General features: G+C 34.6%; 1 protein-coding gene across 1 annotated transcript; it reads left to right on the top strand.

The window, feature by feature from the left end:
• The first annotated feature begins 311 nt into the window (after nucleotides 1-311).
• LOC148601619 (G protein-coupled receptor dmsr-1-like) lies at nucleotides 312-1,487 on the top strand. The gene has a single exon (XM_088556153.1). It carries the CDS (start codon nucleotides 330-332, stop codon nucleotides 1,485-1,487), a length of 1,158 nt encoding a protein of 385 aa, XP_088412279.1. The 5' UTR covers nucleotides 312-329.
• Nucleotides 1,488-17,444: the final 15,957 nt, after the last annotated feature.

The raw sequence follows: 17,444 nt of genomic DNA, 5'->3' as shown, positions 1-17,444 counted from the left end.
TCTCTTACATAACCGCCAGTTAGAATAGAGTTAAACAGGCTACATTTGTAACTGCTAAAGGAATCAGTATTTAGACACGTAAACATCAGGCATTAACAATTGTCGTATATTTCACCGTTTACGTTTATCAACAACAAATTATAGGTGAAAAAATGGATTTGTGCTTGTTTTTATAAGTACTTTGTACTTCGTGGTAATGGCTTGCTGAAAGGGCATTTATCATTTACCTGATTAATGATATTCTTTTATTTACAGTTTTGGAGAAAATTTAGTAAAGAATCTGTCATGACAGTGACATGCTGAATAAGAGATAAAGCAATTGTTTCATTATGGCGTCCTTCACCGGATATAACAGAACTGTGGAGTTGGAGATGGCGATTCGAAAATTAAACATTACATCGGAGGAATACAAAAACTTATATCTTAACCATTTTATGGAGCCTTATTGGAATCCAACGCTACAGTCAATAAGCTTACGCTACATGACAATTCATGGATATCTGAGTCTTTTTGTCTGCTTTTTTGGAATACCAACGAATGTAATTAATATCACTGTTTTAACGAGAAAACACATGCAGACACCAATTAATTGCATTCTTACGTCAATCGCCGTTTTTGATATTCTAACTATGACGTCATATGTTCCGTTTGCTCTTCACTTTTATTGCCATTATCCACCCGGATATATATCTGAAGAGAAAAATACTTTCGGATGGATGACATTTTTAATATTTCACGTAAATTTCTCAGCAACGGCTCATACGATATCCATATGGCTAGGAGTTTCTATGGCTATTTTCAGGTATAGGCACATACAATCGCCAGCCAAGGGATCTTTAACGCGCATGCGCCGTTTGATTCGAGCAAGAGTGGTGGTGTTTTTGATAGTTGTCTCATCTGTTGTGTTAATGGTTCCGAACTACATATCAAATAAACTCGTCAGGTATAGAAATACTACTATATTTGTTTTGCATGATCTTGCACTCGGGACACCTAATGTTAGACCGGTTGTAATGCTAAATTTAATGCTCTACAGCTCAATGGCCAAAATATTCCCATGCGTGCTTATGATTATATATGGCTCACTTTTGCTTAAAACTGTAAATAGAAGGCTGACTTCTAATGATATGAAAAGGACGCGTTGCATATTTTCGCATAGACAAAAGGACACTTCGAAAACAACTTCCATGCTTTTGACTGTGATGGTTCTTTTCCTATTGACAGAATTTCCTCAAGGCATTCTAATTATTCTCAGTGTTGTTCTAGAAGGTTTTTTCGACAACGTTTACATACCGTTAGGAGACGCGATGGATATCCTAGCTTTAATTAATAACGCGGTGAATTTTATTCTTTATTGTTCAATGAGTGGTGAGTTTCGGAGAACACTTGTCAAACTGTTTTGTCAAAAACGTCATCGTCACGATAAAAATGCCATTACCGACATAAACAGAGAACGGACACAGACCACTTGGTTGAGTCTGAAGTAATTATCATTGTGTAATTTTTTGTTGTTATTTATGGTGCAAAATTATAAATGCTCAACTAAACGACTTCAAATTTAATTGCTTTTACTTTGTAATACCAGATCCAACACAAGTATTCCATAAAGAAGCTTCAATGGATTTCAAAAACGCACCCTGAGATTTTATGTATGTTATACATATACTTGTTCTGTTCTAAATTTTGCAATATCCGCTGTGCAAAAGGCGAAGTAATACGAATTAAATTTGCAACATTAATTTCCCATAAATGGATGACACATATTAAAGAAGAGAAGTAAAACCTTAACAATGTATTATTTTGTAAGAATTTGCATCACAAACGTTTGTATGAGTAGAATACCTGTTTTGTTTCGAAAACTATTCATTTGGTGCATTACCTTTGAAACAAAATATGTACATAGCTACTTAACGTTTAAATTGTTATGTAGTACTGACTATTTTATATGTTTTCTTGAGAACGTATTGATATTTGATAATTCCTAACTCTAATGTTTTAATATGTTTCCAACCCCTGTATTCCCGAAAATTCGAAATAGTGTTTAAAGTAACTCTACTAAGATATTAATAAATTAAACGCAGCTAATGAAGAACGACTCACTGTTGGTAATATCAATGACAGTACATCGTCCATCTTAATGTGAAAGTCTATAAAAACAAGTTTCTGTGAATATTGTATACGGCGTTTTCAAAATAATATTTGAGTTAGTGTCCACATTATTTGTTGGGTTATTCATCTTTTTTGATGAATAATTTGTCGTCAATTCCACGACAAGGGTTTATTGTCATAAGATATGACGTCATAATCAACTTTATGATCATAACTATCGACAAGCTTGAGTAAACTTTTTTTTGTTTTTTTTTTTAAATTTGTCACACTTGTCATGTAACCGATGTAGAACTGATTTTGTATTATATTACGATAGAACATTTTCTAAGCAAGTTGATTTTTATATTCGTAATGGGACAAATCAACTTCTAAAACTGTAAATCAAATTTTAGGCAGTTTAATGAATATGCATCTTATCATGTTCTACGATCACCTCGGTAAAACAAATATGAAAATTACACTAAGATACAAAAAATGCAAAATTTCTTAATAAATACCGACTTTCAAAAATATTAAATCGTGATTAACAAATATGCTTTCATCATTTAATTCTTAATTAACACAGACTTTACTTCTGTTTTGTGTATTTTGAAGTCAAAACAGATTAACATCGGAAATTTTAATTCTCGAATAACGTACTTAAGACGCTTAAACATAGGAAACAGTGATTCCGTTTTATTATTTCTTAACTGAATTCAAGTAAATAGATAGAGAATTAAGAGTAATTTCCTGTAGGTAACGTCAATAATGTGCTACGGATATATTAAAGTGGAGTTTTAGTTGAGTCCGAGTTGCTCATTTGCTTTTGTTACTTTGTATGTATGATTTTAGTTACTTTAAGTCCTTTGTTGTGTATATCTGTTTTCTATGTCTGGTCTTTGCCCCTGGATTACATTCTTTTGATTACCGCTATAACCTTGGTTCCCTTGATTACTCTTAAACAATCTATACATTAGAAGTTTAGAGACAACAATGGGTTCAGCAATTAGGACGCAGTCTTATATTTGTTATGAGTGGTCTTGAGCTAACATTGTTCATCATGTTGGGGTTGTTGTCTCTGTGCCATATGTACCATATTCATTCACATTATATTCGAAATTAATTTGCCAGTATCAAAAGTGATTTTTAAGTTATATATTCTTTTATTTATACGTCACATTCTAATTACAAACTGTTAAATTAAATAATTGACGTTTTCAAATTGTCTTTTGAGTTGCTTGATTGCTTTATGACATTGTTCTTAAAGTAAGGTCTCATTTGTGTCACCTAAATTTGCAGTAAATTTTAGACAAAAATGAAACTGTAGTTTTGTCAAAAGAGTCTATATATAAATATATATAAATTTAGGAATTGATTATTAATTTATCTAGCTCTATCAAAAAACAAAGAAGGGATTATGAGTGAGAGAGTTGAATAAATCTTTGTGTCAGTTATAAGGAGTTTTGGTCAAATGAACGTTACCCCGTAAGCTCCAACCTTATTCCGAAAAGGATCTATATATATTTATAATTCATGGGGTCAACATATATGCTACATTAAAACTTAAACAACAACGGTAGGAATCACTAGTACCAATAACCAGTGCAAATACTTTTGGACTCTTGGTTATGAAAATACATTGGACAACAACTTGATTCATAGTGAATGGTATACTATATAACCGCGGATGTAAAAATAGCAATATATCAAACTGAATATGAATTTAAGTAGTGGACTTCGTAAATATCAGACATGATGGGATTCATTCATGAAAAAAAAAACTTTAATTACACTTTTATTTCTTATTCAGAAACGGTGACAGATTTCATACCTTGTCTTAGTTCTATTCGATCGTTGCCACCTTGAAATGAAAACTACATATTTTACTGGCTGTTTGCAAGAGTTATTGTTCTTGATTGTGTTGACATAAATGGGGAATGAATGTATGGTTTTCTCGACTATGCAAATCTACCCTAAAAGGACTATATTTTAGTATATATTTATATAAATCAGAGTGCATAAAGGCCGTGAGGTCTTTAATTTTGAAACGACTGAAAGTTTTAAGTAGGTCAATGAGTGTCAAGGCTACATCGGTTTTCTAAGACCCGATGTAGCAAAAACATTGTCTACTATACATGACAAAAATGTTGTCGTACCAGCAGACAAAGCCCAAAAAACATTGTTTTTGTTTGCAAAACCTTTTACATCCAGTGTTTATTATCAGAGGTAGACGTAGAAAATAATAGCAGTGATAAGACCTATACTGCCACCACACTCCCACACTCCCTAAAGAAGAGATTGTGCGAAACCATAAATCTGTGCTATCCTCCTTCGGTCTCTCTACCAAGGACGATGATTGTGATTTACCGTCTATGTACTGGATTCCTAAGCTCCACAAGAATCCATCCAAACGTAGCTGGATCTGCAAAATGTAACACCAAACCTCTTTCAAAACATTTAACTTATATACTCACAGCTGTCAAAGAGTCAAAGGGGGTCTGCAGTCCTACCACAACACTTGTTACTCCCGTAGTGGTATTGATTCAATGTGGATCCAAACAAATTCTAAAGATCTTTTGGACACAATCAGTTTAAGACTATTATCTGAATATAATAGCATTAAAACCTGTGATTTTTTTCAACACTGTATATTTCTATTTCCCATACTCAGTTAAAATCCCGACTTAAAAACATTATACATCGTTGTTTTTCCCAAAAAGATGGTACACCTAGATACAAATATATAGATCTTGGTAGAGATTCCTCATACTTTGTAAGAAATAATTCCAAATCATATTCCAGATATACAGAGGAAGATGTTTACAGAATGTTGGAATTTTTAATCGACAACATATTTGTCCAGTGTGGTGGACGTGATTTTCAACAAACGGTCGGCATTCCAATGGGAACAAATTATGTTCATTTTCTTGCTGACCTTTTCCCTCACTCTTATGAGGCTGATTTTATAGCTGATCAGATCTGAAAGAAAGAATGTCGTTTGGCTAGATCCTTTGATCTCAGTTTCCGCTATATAGATGACGTATTATCTTTAAACAATCCTAATTTCGCGGGTTTGATACATCGCATCTACCCCAAAGAACTTGAGATAATGGATACTATAGACACTATGATGTCAGCGTCATATCTTGACCTACCCTTAGCAATCGATGGTAAAGGATAACTATTGAACAAACTACGACAAACGTGGTGACATTTCATTCAAAATTGTCGACTTTCCTTTCATCTGTGGCAACATTCCTTCAGCACCTGCGTATGGAGTGTTCATATCACAACTCATACGTTATTCCAGAGCTTGCCGTAACTTGCTCATTTGCTTTCGTTACTTTGTATGTATGATTTTAGTTGCTTTGTCATGTATGTCTGTTTTCCATGTCTGGTCTTTGTCCATGGATTGCATTCTTTTGATTACCCTGTAACATTGGTTCCTTTTAGTACTCTTAAACGTCCCAAGGACTGTAAATCATTTCTTCGCAAATAAATTTTGATAAATATCTCATCAGAAATTATAAAACATTCATGAAATTTTCGAGATAAACTATTTGTTATTTTAATTATTGACTTAAAACGTTGCTGGTAGCTATTTTAAGTGTCATGAACTCGCTCTCATAGATATGTAGGATAACCATTGGATGTATATATGTTTATATCTGTAAAAATCAATGTATTTTGTGTTACATTTACTTTGTTATGAGCAACTCGGCGGGAGTTTCTAGAAAAGCAAAGGACGCTTACCATACCGGTGCACCTGGTCCATGCTCCCAGTTTTTTAGTGGACTCCGAGTTGCTCATTTGTGTGTGTTGCTTTGTATGTATGATTTTAGTTACTTTATGTTCTTTGTTGTGTATGTCTGTTTTCCATGTCTGGTCTTTGTCCCTGGATAACATTATTTTGATTACCGCTATGACCTTGGTTCCCTTGATTACTCTTTGTGCATATCTTTAGCCGTTTTGGTTAAGAATTTGGTTACATGTACCAGTATTTTCTGTTATTTGTGTCTTTAAAGCATATACTGGGGATGAGTTACTAGAACATAAACTGATATGTATATAACATAAATATCTTCTGATAAATAATATCAAAGCATTAATCCAATAAAAACGGGTCCCTAAATTGAACAATGCACTGGCGATCCATGAAGCATTGTTTTGTTTTGTTTTGTTTTGTTTTGTTTCGTTTTGTTTTGTTTTTGTTTTGTTTTGTTTTTGTTTTTGTTTTTTGTTTTTTTTTGTTTCTTTTTTGTTTTTATGTTTAATTTATTTGTTTGTAATAACAAAAATATATATAAAAACAAGTGCTTCGGATAGGCAAACAGTTCCTATTGTATCTTGCAAGTACGACTCGCACATTACAAGTCCTCACTGAAAGAGATTAAATTATACATACCTATAAGTCTTGGGATAATCTTGTACAATGCACTTAAAATGATCAAAATGAAAATTAATCGATCAGTAGGTAACAGACATAAGACAAGTTCATTAATAAATAGTGTTCTTTGAAAACTCGCTTTTTGGTTCTTCCCCAAATACATATATTAAGAAAGAAAACCAAAGCAAAACTAAGGACATTTCCAAACGTTTAGAATTCGCCTCCAGTTCCTATATTGATGATTATTTTAAGAACTTTGGCCTCTTTAGTCGAAATATCATGATGTTTATATTTTTCATATCACAAATCAAACGTTATGCGAGAGCTTGAGCAGACTTTTTGTATCACGCTGGACGTCTAACAGTTTCTGGGACAGGGTTGTGTTGCTACAAGATTGAGGTCATCACTACAGAAGTTTTATGGTCGCTATCATGAACTTATGGTTCGTTATGGTGTATCTATTTACACTATGGAAACTGATTTGTTCATTGTGTCATAGTTTTCCTTTCCTTTCCTACCCCGGACTTCACTTTTTATTAGCAACTCTGCGGGAGTTTCTGGAAAAGCAGAGAATGCTTACCGCACCGATGCACCAGTTCCATGCTCCCATGTTTTAATGGAGTCCGAGTTGCTCATTTGCTTTTGTTACTTTTTATGTATTTGTTTAGTTACTTAATTAATGTTGTTCGTTGTGTGTCTGTTTTCCATGTTTGGTTTTTGTCCCTGGATTACATTCTTTTGATTCCGGTTAAACCTTGGTTTCCTTGAATACTCTTTGTTTCTACGTATTGATGGGTTATTCTAAAATGTACCCGAATTTTCGTCCATTAATTCAGATTACTTTTTAGTCAATACATGCAATAAACGATGATTAATAGTTTCCGAGGTAATTAATTTTCAAGTTTGTTAGTTTGGAAATTTCTTAAATTCCATTGAAGCGTAAGCTAATATACTTTTACTTACATGGTTAAACAAAATATCAAGCGCCTCTACTATCAATGAGATATTTTTTTCCGCAACATTTTATATCAATCGATCGATCCTCATACAATCTAATTCAAGTATGTAGTAAAATAATACAAAACAAATGTTTGTTTGTTTGTTTGTTGGGGTTTAACGTCCGAGCAGCAATATTTCAGCTATATTCAGACAATGAACATGAAATGGATGATAAAATAAACATGAAATGAAAAAAAGAAAGGATGGGTCACAAGGACAATAGGGTCGACAAATTTTCATTGCCACTGGAAAAAGGGGGGGATGGGTAAGGTCGGGCAATTTAGCCTCCTGTGGCGGAGCGCAAAGGTTCCTACTCCTATCGAATACCACAGCAGGATTCTTTAACGTGCGAGGAACATGGCATCTTTCCCAACACGGTGCACCACTATGGTTTGCGGTCAGGTTTTCCGTATTATAGCCTGACAACCCCAGCATGTAACACGCCAGGGGTACCCCGTTCCACCACCTGGGGCACACATCCCAGTTGCTCTGTGGGCAGAGCACCTAGCCCCCGGCTAGTTTTCTGAGCACGATTTAGTCGTCTTATACGACAAGCTTAGCGCTGCTGCAGGCCTATTCTTTTAACACCCGGACCTGCACGGGGAACAAATGAAATACAGATAATACGCACTTATATTGGACGTTGTAGTGACAAGATAAGGACAAGTACAAACTACTGTGGTAATGAAATGTTCACTATAGAGATACTAGTGATAAAAGTAAACTGTAATTACCTCTAATACTTCAATATTTCCTAATATTCTTATATGTGCTAGCTCTTAGAAGAGATAGCTCATAGAAAGGCATGTTCCTCATTCGGATATCATTCTGTCTCACAACCAACAAGTCTTCATTTTTAATCTTTGTTCATCCCGTTCATGGACGAAAAGTATCAGCAAATATTGTTAACAGACTTTGCGATGAGTTTAAACTTACAACTTCTAGAAATAAAAGCAGGAACATTTAGATTAAACAACAATCATATCATATTTCAAACCATTATCAGCCACTTATATTAAAGCTGAAAGTAATTTTCATATTTAAGTACATGTAACTGATGTATAAAAGTGCAAGGAAAATGCTGGTGTCTATTTTTTTCTTCATTTTCATAGCCAACTATATGTATTAAAATATTCAGGAGTAATGAATAGGTGAACATTAGCCACGTTTAAAAGGTAATACAGAACTACGTACAAATAAAATATAAATTAAACGTAAGAAATTAAAGAATATGGACCCACATTTTCTGCCTTACGGCCTTCGTCAGGAGCAAAAAGTATTGAAAAGGAAAAAAACTGACAACTGCCGGCCAACACTACAGAGACGAGGTGCCTTTCATAAATGATCTTGATCATTGTGAAGATGCGTCAAGTTCAAGATGAAAAATGACAAAAATGTAAGTGAACTGACGAAACAATTGAAAACCGGGTTATGGTGACTAAATAATGTGGGTTTTGGCATTCATTCCAAAGAGGTAAGCAGTCCCAAGAAAGTTGTTTTTGCCTAAATATGTTTCCAAAAAAAAGACAGTAACTGTCATGTCGTCGACTCTGCGGTTTGCCTTCCGAAAACTTTCACCGACTGGACAATCATTTCTGATGGTAACGCTTTGTTTGTGTCCTACAAAACGATCACCCAGCTTCCAATAGGTATCGTACCACAACGTAAATGACCTTTTCTGATGTACAGGTAAAATCATCTTTAATCTTAAAAAGATGTTTGCTGGTCTAACGACCTCGTCAGTTTTCCAAGTGAAAGTACACGACTAACAGCGTGATCGCTTAGAGTGTCGTGTGCCTTTGAACCTGGCAGGGCGCGTCCAGTGGCACTCTTGAAAGAACCTGTAACAAGGTAATCTTTTCTTTTAAATAGGCAGTAATTGGAGGCGAATACTGACGGCATGTATTCGTCTTGAAGAACTAAGAGTAATCAAGGGAACCAAGATTCTAGCGGAAATCAAAGGAATTTTATCCAGGGACAAAGGCCAGACATGCAAAACAGACAAACACAACAAAGAACATAAAGTAACTAAAATAATACATACAAAGTAACAAAAGTAAATGAGCAACTTGGACTCCATCAAAACCTGAGAGCATGGCGAATCAGAATATTCTGGATTGCAACATTGTGAGGATATGTCGAGACCAAAGGAAACGGTTTCTCACCCTCTTTTCCATAGACTAAGATCTCTTTAGTTGGAACACTGACAAGATCACTTGATCCAGATTGTTCATCGTGTCACATTGAGCCTTGAAATCTACCATGTACTTATCTCAGTTGACAATGTTAAGGTAGAACATTTAATGATTGACGTATCCAATATGTTATTAAATCGCTGGATTTTTTGTATGATATTTTCAATTAAAATTTCTTTCCTGTGAAGGTTTTCAATTTAATTCAGTCAACATATCTGAAAATACTTTGCACTTTAAACGCGCAAGATATTATATCTTATTATAAATTAAGTGCGAATAAGGTTATTTTTGTCTTTACAATATTTCAAAAAGTACTTTTTTTTTAAGTTTAAATACAAAATGACAATTTTATTCTTCTTGCAAATTTCGATATGCATTGTAATAAAATACATTGGAAAATCTTAATACAAAAAGAAATTGTACACAAGAGGTACCTAAAACCAAAAATTTAAAAATTGGAAGCCAAATGCAGAACAAATAGGTTCCACCATATGTATTACAAGGAATAATGCCTCTGTGTTTTAGGAATTTTGCAATACGTAATACTGCAAGTTTTGATACATGATATATGATATAAATCGGGGACTGACAGTTGTTTATCTTGACATAGCATGTACATTAACATTTTTTTTATTAGCCATATATGGTCATTTAAGTGCCCAGCATCAGAAGAGATTGATTCCAATCATAACATTAATTACAAAATTACCAAAATAATATGCAAACATTTCAGGGAATGGGAATAATATTTTAGTATTAAAGTGAACTTCAGAAAAGAAGGTATAATCGCAATGGCTGAATTGATATGATGGTAGTGGTAGTTTAAACAGGTTTTATGGCGCCCTTAACCTCCTGCATCTAACATTTTTAATTTCTTCTTTCTTTTTTGCACAACATCCATTTTTACATGTACTGATACTATATTTGTTCTTCGTGAACCACTCGTTAAGTCGAGTTATATTTGATCTAGTGTTTTTGGTTTTTATAGTGCTGTCATGTTTTCCTTATCTTCAGGTTTTAAATTGTTTTTAATTTGTGTGTGTGGATCGTTTCTATATTTTGTGTTTTGGCCATGTTTATGGATTTGATGATTCCTAATTTTGCTTCTGTATTGTTGCTGCGGCAAGATAGCATTTTTGTACTTCGAAAAATTATATATATATTCGAAGTACAAAAATACTATCTTGCCGGAGCAACAATTATATATATATTGCATGTATTATTACAGGACAAACATCACCGCAAATGTATTGGTCTCCAACACATATCAGTATACAAACATGATCATTCTAAGTGTTTATGTTATATTAACCAACCAACTCGTTTAATACCTTCATCTGCCTAAGCAAATTCCAAAGTACCAATTCTTTAATAAACTTTCTTCCTACCAAAACATTGCATTTTAATAAGATAAAATAACCATTAATTCTTATTAGTCGACACATTCATTATTTTGATCCTGTAAAAGGTAGCGTGTTGGAAGAGAGGAGTTCTAATTTACCCAGCATGTCTTGTTTAAGCAAATTGTATTAGTAGTTTGAAACACTTCAGAAAAGCAGAACGTATTTTCGGTAATATTGTTTTGGCGTGGTCACCTCGAATACAAAGGGGGTCGAGGATTGGTTAATCTGTAAGTAAGCCATACCACAGTTTACAAATTGGTGATCACTGCATCTTCCCATTGACCTAAATGTAAAAAGAGGTCGGACTTGTTGGTTCGTGGTCGTAGTAGTGAAAAACACTTAACAACTCCGGCTTAACATGTCGGTCTATTATGAGCGAGGATCTGTTTATTTAAATGTTATCTTCTGAATTGTATGGAATATCTACAGTTGTCGTCACCTACAATGAATCAATCAGACCTGTGTCAAATCGTTTGTTTGTTTCCAAAACAAGAAGTAAATCAATTAGATACTAAGGATTAATGCAGAATGTGTAAGCAGATATAACCTTTCCGAACGGTATTTGCCTTAATTTGTTACAGTAAATCAATTGACAGACGTGATATTCCATCGGGAGAAAAGATGTTTTGTCGTTAACCTTATTTTCCTAATCAGTGACTTGCTTCATAATAAATTAGCGTCTTAACTTACGCCCTCAATAATAGCATAATTGGAGTGACAAGTGCGGCGTGGGTTCATTTTTTACATCAATACACTAAATGTTAAATGTTTTGATAACACAAGGGGCATTTGTCAATTTGAAAATAAAGTACCGATTTTTTTGTTCTCCTATTTTTAAAGCTTGTTATCTATCTTCTTTGGAAATTAGTCTATGCAATAGTTACTACCTAAAAGGAAATAGGCCCCGTGCAGGTCCGGGTGTTAAAAGAATAGGCCTGCAGCAGCGCTAAGCTTGTCGTAAAATAGTGCTCAGAACCCTAGCCGGGGGCTAGGGCGCACTGCCCACAGAGCAACTGGGTTGTGTGCCCCAGGTGGTGGAATGGGGTACCCCTGGCGTGTTACATGCTGGGGTTGTCAGGCTATAATACGGAAAACCTGACCGCAAACCATAGTGGTGCACCGTGTTGGGAAAGATGCCACGTTCCTCGCACGTTAAAGAACTCTACTGTGGTATTCGATAGGAGTAGGAACCATAGCGCTCCGCCACAGGAGGCTAAATTACCCGACCCTACCCATCTTTCCCTTTTTCCAGTGGCAATCAAAATTTGTCGATCCCATTGTTCTTGTGTCCCATCCCTTTTTCATTTCATGTTCATTTTGTCATCAATTTCATGTTCATCGTCTGAATATAGATGAAATATTGCTGCTCGGACGTTAAACCCCAACAAACAAACAAAACAAAAGGAAATAGATAAAAAACGATGAAAACCAACATACTTCGAGCTCCATGCTTCAATTAAATTCACAAGAAGTGACAGAGAATTGTGAAATCGAGGCCAATAATGTCACAACGGACTTGATTAGGCGTTATCGTATTAACCGACAAATTTGCAATAAAATACAAAAAAAACACACCAAATTGACACGTATTTATATTGCAAATGTTGGTATGCTAGGCACGTGTTCAAGAAGTATTCTATCAGTAGCATCATTATTAAGTTGCCGATCACAAAGTGGCGGTGACTTATTGTTTTACTGTGTTTCTTCTTCTTATTATTAAGTCGCCAAAACGAAGTTTTGCGACTTAATGTTTTTGCTCCGTTTCTTATTATTATTATTATTATTATGCTTCTTCTTCTGCACGTAAAGATGTTCTGGCGATTTCTCGGAGACCGTTTATTCGATTCATACAAAAACTTGGTTCAAAAATCAAGCATGCTCAAGGGGTGTGCATGCCACTTCCAAAATTTTAAAATGGCTGCCGAGTTTAAAATGGCCGCAAAAAACAAAACACAAAAAATTAAAAAAAAATCTATAAAATTAGTAGAACTCATTAGATGTATGAAAATAACTCAGAACGCTGATCTAAACTTGCTGACATCATAGGCGTAAACCTCTAGTATGCCGCCATTTTTTTCAAAATGGCTGCCAAAATCGGCAAAATTTCAACATTGTTCAATTTCAATGAAAAATGATATCTAGGGTGAACGTGACATTCTAAATTCAATGTCGGCTTCAGATTTTATCTTTTCAAAATGGCAGCCGAAATCGGCAAAATTAAAACTTTGTTGGATTTCAATGAAAATTGATATCTAAAGTAAAGATTGCGTTCTAAATTCAATGGCGGCTTCATAATTTGCGGATTTTGGCGACTTTTGTGTTTTGCTTGCAAACACAGTATTACTTATTATTATTATTATTTTAATTCTCCTGTCATAAAAATTGTTGAAAGTGTCGCCCTTTTCCACAAAAGTGGTTGGTCCGATTGAGATGAAACTTTTCTAGAAGTTAGAACTACTCCTCAAAGGATGCAGAACTTCAAAAAAAAATTCCCAGCTGCCGCCATTTTTTTTCAAAATGTCCGTCGGACTAATGGTACCATTTTTTTACACAGGAAATTGGAACATCAAATATCTCAAAAACAGCAGATCAGAATGTGACCAAACTTGGCATTAAGCTTAATAGACTGAACAAAATCCCGAAAAAAAATCGCGTGCGTCTCGACCGCCAATTTCAAAATGGCCGCCAACGCGGTCGAAAATTCAAATATGTCGGATTTCGATGAAAAATGATATCTAGGCCCTTTGGGTCGTCCCGATTAATAATCTGCGGGTCTATCGGCAATTTCAGCTACGTATCGGCCGTCATTTTCAAAATGGCCGCCATTCCCGTTGAAAATTCAAAGATGTCCGATTTTACTAAAAATTGACATATAGTGTTTTTGAGCCGTCCCAATTATTGATCTGCTGCTCAAATTGCAATTTGGGCAACGTGTCGGCCGGCATTTTTAAAATTGCCGCAACTGCGCTCGAAAATTCAAAGTTGTTCTATTTCGCTAAAAATTGATATCTAGCTTCTTCAAGACGGTCTGATGAAGAATCTGTGGCTCAATCGGTAATTGGAATTACGTACCGACAGTCATTTTCAATATGGCCGCTAACGAGATATAAAATTCAAAGTTGTTCAATTTCGATGAAATTTCATATCCAGGTTCTTTACCCTGCCTCGATAAATTATAAGCAGTTCCATTATGTTTCTCTAAAGAAAGATCAGGAAACGGGAGGCGACTTCAACACGTTTCGTGTAAACATAAATTTTAATTATTAAATACTTTGAAATTTCAAGATTAAAAAATAGATGATATTAATGAAGTACACAGACCAAAAATATCAGACAGAGGCCAAATCCAGCACGACGAGTAAATCAATTGGAAGTTGCGATATTTTATCGGAAAAAAAGAGACTGTGTGGTTAAGCCTCTTTACTTCTTTTATTAAACGGTGAGTAGTTTAATCAAGAAGATTAAAAAAAAATTAAAAATAAAATGAAGTAAAAAATAAACATTATTGGTCTAAATATTACGACATAGCTTCAATCACATGATGTAAGTGTGTGATACTTTAAAATATTGACCAAACTATACGACAAACGCGATGACGTTTTTATATCTGGTAACATCTCATCTCGTCAGCACCTGCGTAGAGAGTTTTTATATCAAAACTTGTTCGTTATGCCCATGCTTCCCGTAGTTACGCAGACTATTTTGTATCGCGCTAGACTTCTTATAAAAACGCTTCTGTAACAGGGTTATTTTGCTACCAGATTGATTTCATGACTACAGAAGTTTCATGGGTGTCATCATGAACTCGTGGATCGTTTAAGTACACCATGAAAAATGATTTGTTCAACTTTTTTTATAGTTTTTCTTTCCTCTTTCTTCTACTCCGGACTTGACTTTTTGAGTGCAACACGGTGGATATTTCTAGAAAGGCAGAGGATGCTTACTCTACCTGTGCAACTTGTCCATGCTCACAGTTTTTAGTGAGGTCCGAGTTGCTCATTTACTTTGTTACTTTGTATGTATTATTTGTTGTTATTTTATCTTCTTTGTTGTGTGTTAGTGTTTTCCATGTCTGATCTTAGTCCCTGGATAATATTCGTTTTATTACCGCTATAATTTTGGTTCCCTTTATTACTCTTTAATAACGGGCATTTTCAATGCATTTTCATTCACACTGAATGGTTCCACTATCCTTATTTATTTGTCATGTTTTATTACGCAAAGTAACATCTTTAGTTTACGTCTTCGAAAAATCATTACGCCGGTTTTGTGATCTTATAAAACCAAATCGCAAGCTTCATTTCTCTACCTGTTAATTTGATTTGACACAGGTGATAATTGCTCCTTCACCTTTAATGTTAACCTTATCCTATATATATAACAACAACAGCATATATAACAACAGAAGTTTAAACAGTTATCTCACGATAAGAACAGTTCAATAAAGGTCATTTGGAAGATCGAATCTGTTTTGTGCGGTGGCTCGTTAGTATAGAAATACCGGAAATTTAAACCGGACTGAACGCGAAAGATTAAGCGCTTAAAACACTTGTATATCGGAAATGGCTATACAAAGTCTGGACCATTACGATGAATTCGAACTTCTTTTTTTTTCTCTGATATTGCCATTTGTTTCCTTTATGGATATTCTTGTTGATAACTGCATTAAAACCCTTCATAAATCCAACACTATTTAACGGGAAATAACAATTGAAACTCCATGGACGTTAGGTGTTTTATGCAAAAGCAAATTTGATTTGTAATATGATTTTTGTGACCCTGTTTTGACAAAGTTTGTCGGGAGCTTTGTTCTCACGATAAGGCAATGCACTTGGAGTTAAATATTCCAGAATTTCCATATCGATTTTGGCACATCAGTAATTTTTCCGATATTTATACTACTATCTTATTCCTTTTCTGTTCTAACTACTCTTGGTCGATTTTTTTAGTTTTGTTTTTGTAGTTTTATGTAGATCTTCTCTGTTCCATGTGTTCATATTTAGGCCATGAATTTGGGATCTTTACGTATTGGAATCATCCCACTGTTATCGATAATTAGGGCATGATGTTTATGCATATTGTCTTAGGGTTCCAAGTAAATATACAATATTATTGTATTACAGAAAAATGTAGAAAGTATTTGTATAAGGCTGAGGCAGGGGAAGTAACTGCGAGGTTCTGCCGAGCAGTTACTTCCCATTCCAAGCCGATTACAAGTACTTTCCATACATTTTCTGTAATACACTAGTATTGTGTTTATCCTGCAACAAGTCAATTTTAATGGTTTTGTGTTGTTGAGAGTATTTAATTAAAAACTAGGAACCTGTCAACGCGGTCGAAAATTCAAATATGTCGGATTTCGATGAAAAATGATATCTAGGCTCTTTGGGTCGTCCCGATTAATAATCTGCGGATCTATCGGCAATTTCAGCTACGTATCGGCCGTCATTTTCAAAATGGCCGCCATTCCCGTTGAAAATTCAAAGATGTCCGATTTTACTGAATATTGACATCTAGGTTCTTTGAGCCGTCCCAATTATTGATCTGCTGCCCAAATTGCAATTTGGGCAACGTGTCGGCTGGCATTTTTAAAATTGCCGCAACTGCGCTCGAAGTTGTTCTATTTCGCTAAAAATTGATATCTAGCTTCTTCAAGACGGTCTGATGAAGAATCTGCGACTCAATCGGTAATTTGAATTACGTACCGACAGCCATTTTCAATATGGCCGCTAACGAGATATAAAATTCTAAGTTGTTCAATTTCGATGAAATTTCATATCCAGGTTCTTTACCCTGCCTCGATTAATTATAAGCAGTTCCATTATGTTTCTCTAAAGAAAGATCAGGAAACGGAAGGCGACTTCTACACGTTTCGTGTAAACATAAATTTTAATTATTAAATACTTTGAAATTTCAAGATTAAAAAATAGATGATATTAATGAAGTACACAGACCAAAAATATCAGAAAGAGGCCAAATCCAGCACGACGAGTAAATCAATTGGAAGTTGCGATATTTTATCGGAAAAAAGAGACTGTGTGGTTAAGCCTCTTTACTTATTTTATTAAACGGTGAGTAGTTTAATCAAGAAGATTAAAAAAAATTAAAAATAAAATAAAATAAAAAAAAAACATTATTGGTCTAAATATTACGACATAGCTTCAATCAAATGATGTAAGTGTGTGATACTTTAAAATATTGACCAAACTATACGACAAACGCGATGACGTTTTTATCTCTGGTAACATCTCATCTCGTCAGCACCTGCGTAGAGAGTTTTTATATCAAAACTTGTTCGTTATGCCCATGCTTCCCGTAGTTACGCAGACTATTTTGTATCGCGCTAGACTTCTTATAAAAACGCTTCTGTAA

This window comes from Perna viridis, chromosome 12, assembly GCF_037379345.1.
Source record: "Perna viridis isolate PV_CMFRI_1.1 ecotype Kerala chromosome 12, ASM3737934v1, whole genome shotgun sequence".
Lineage (NCBI taxonomy): Eukaryota > Metazoa > Mollusca > Bivalvia > Mytilida > Mytilidae > Perna > Perna viridis.
The sequence above is the reverse complement of the archived record's forward strand: the minus strand, read 5'-3'. Positions and strand labels throughout refer to the sequence as shown.

What these genes read in the sequence shown, in the direction of transcription:
- LOC148601619 (XM_088556153.1), top strand. Translation starts at nt 330, where the DNA reads ATGGCGTCCTTCACCGGATATAACAGAACTGTGGAGTTGGAGATGGCG.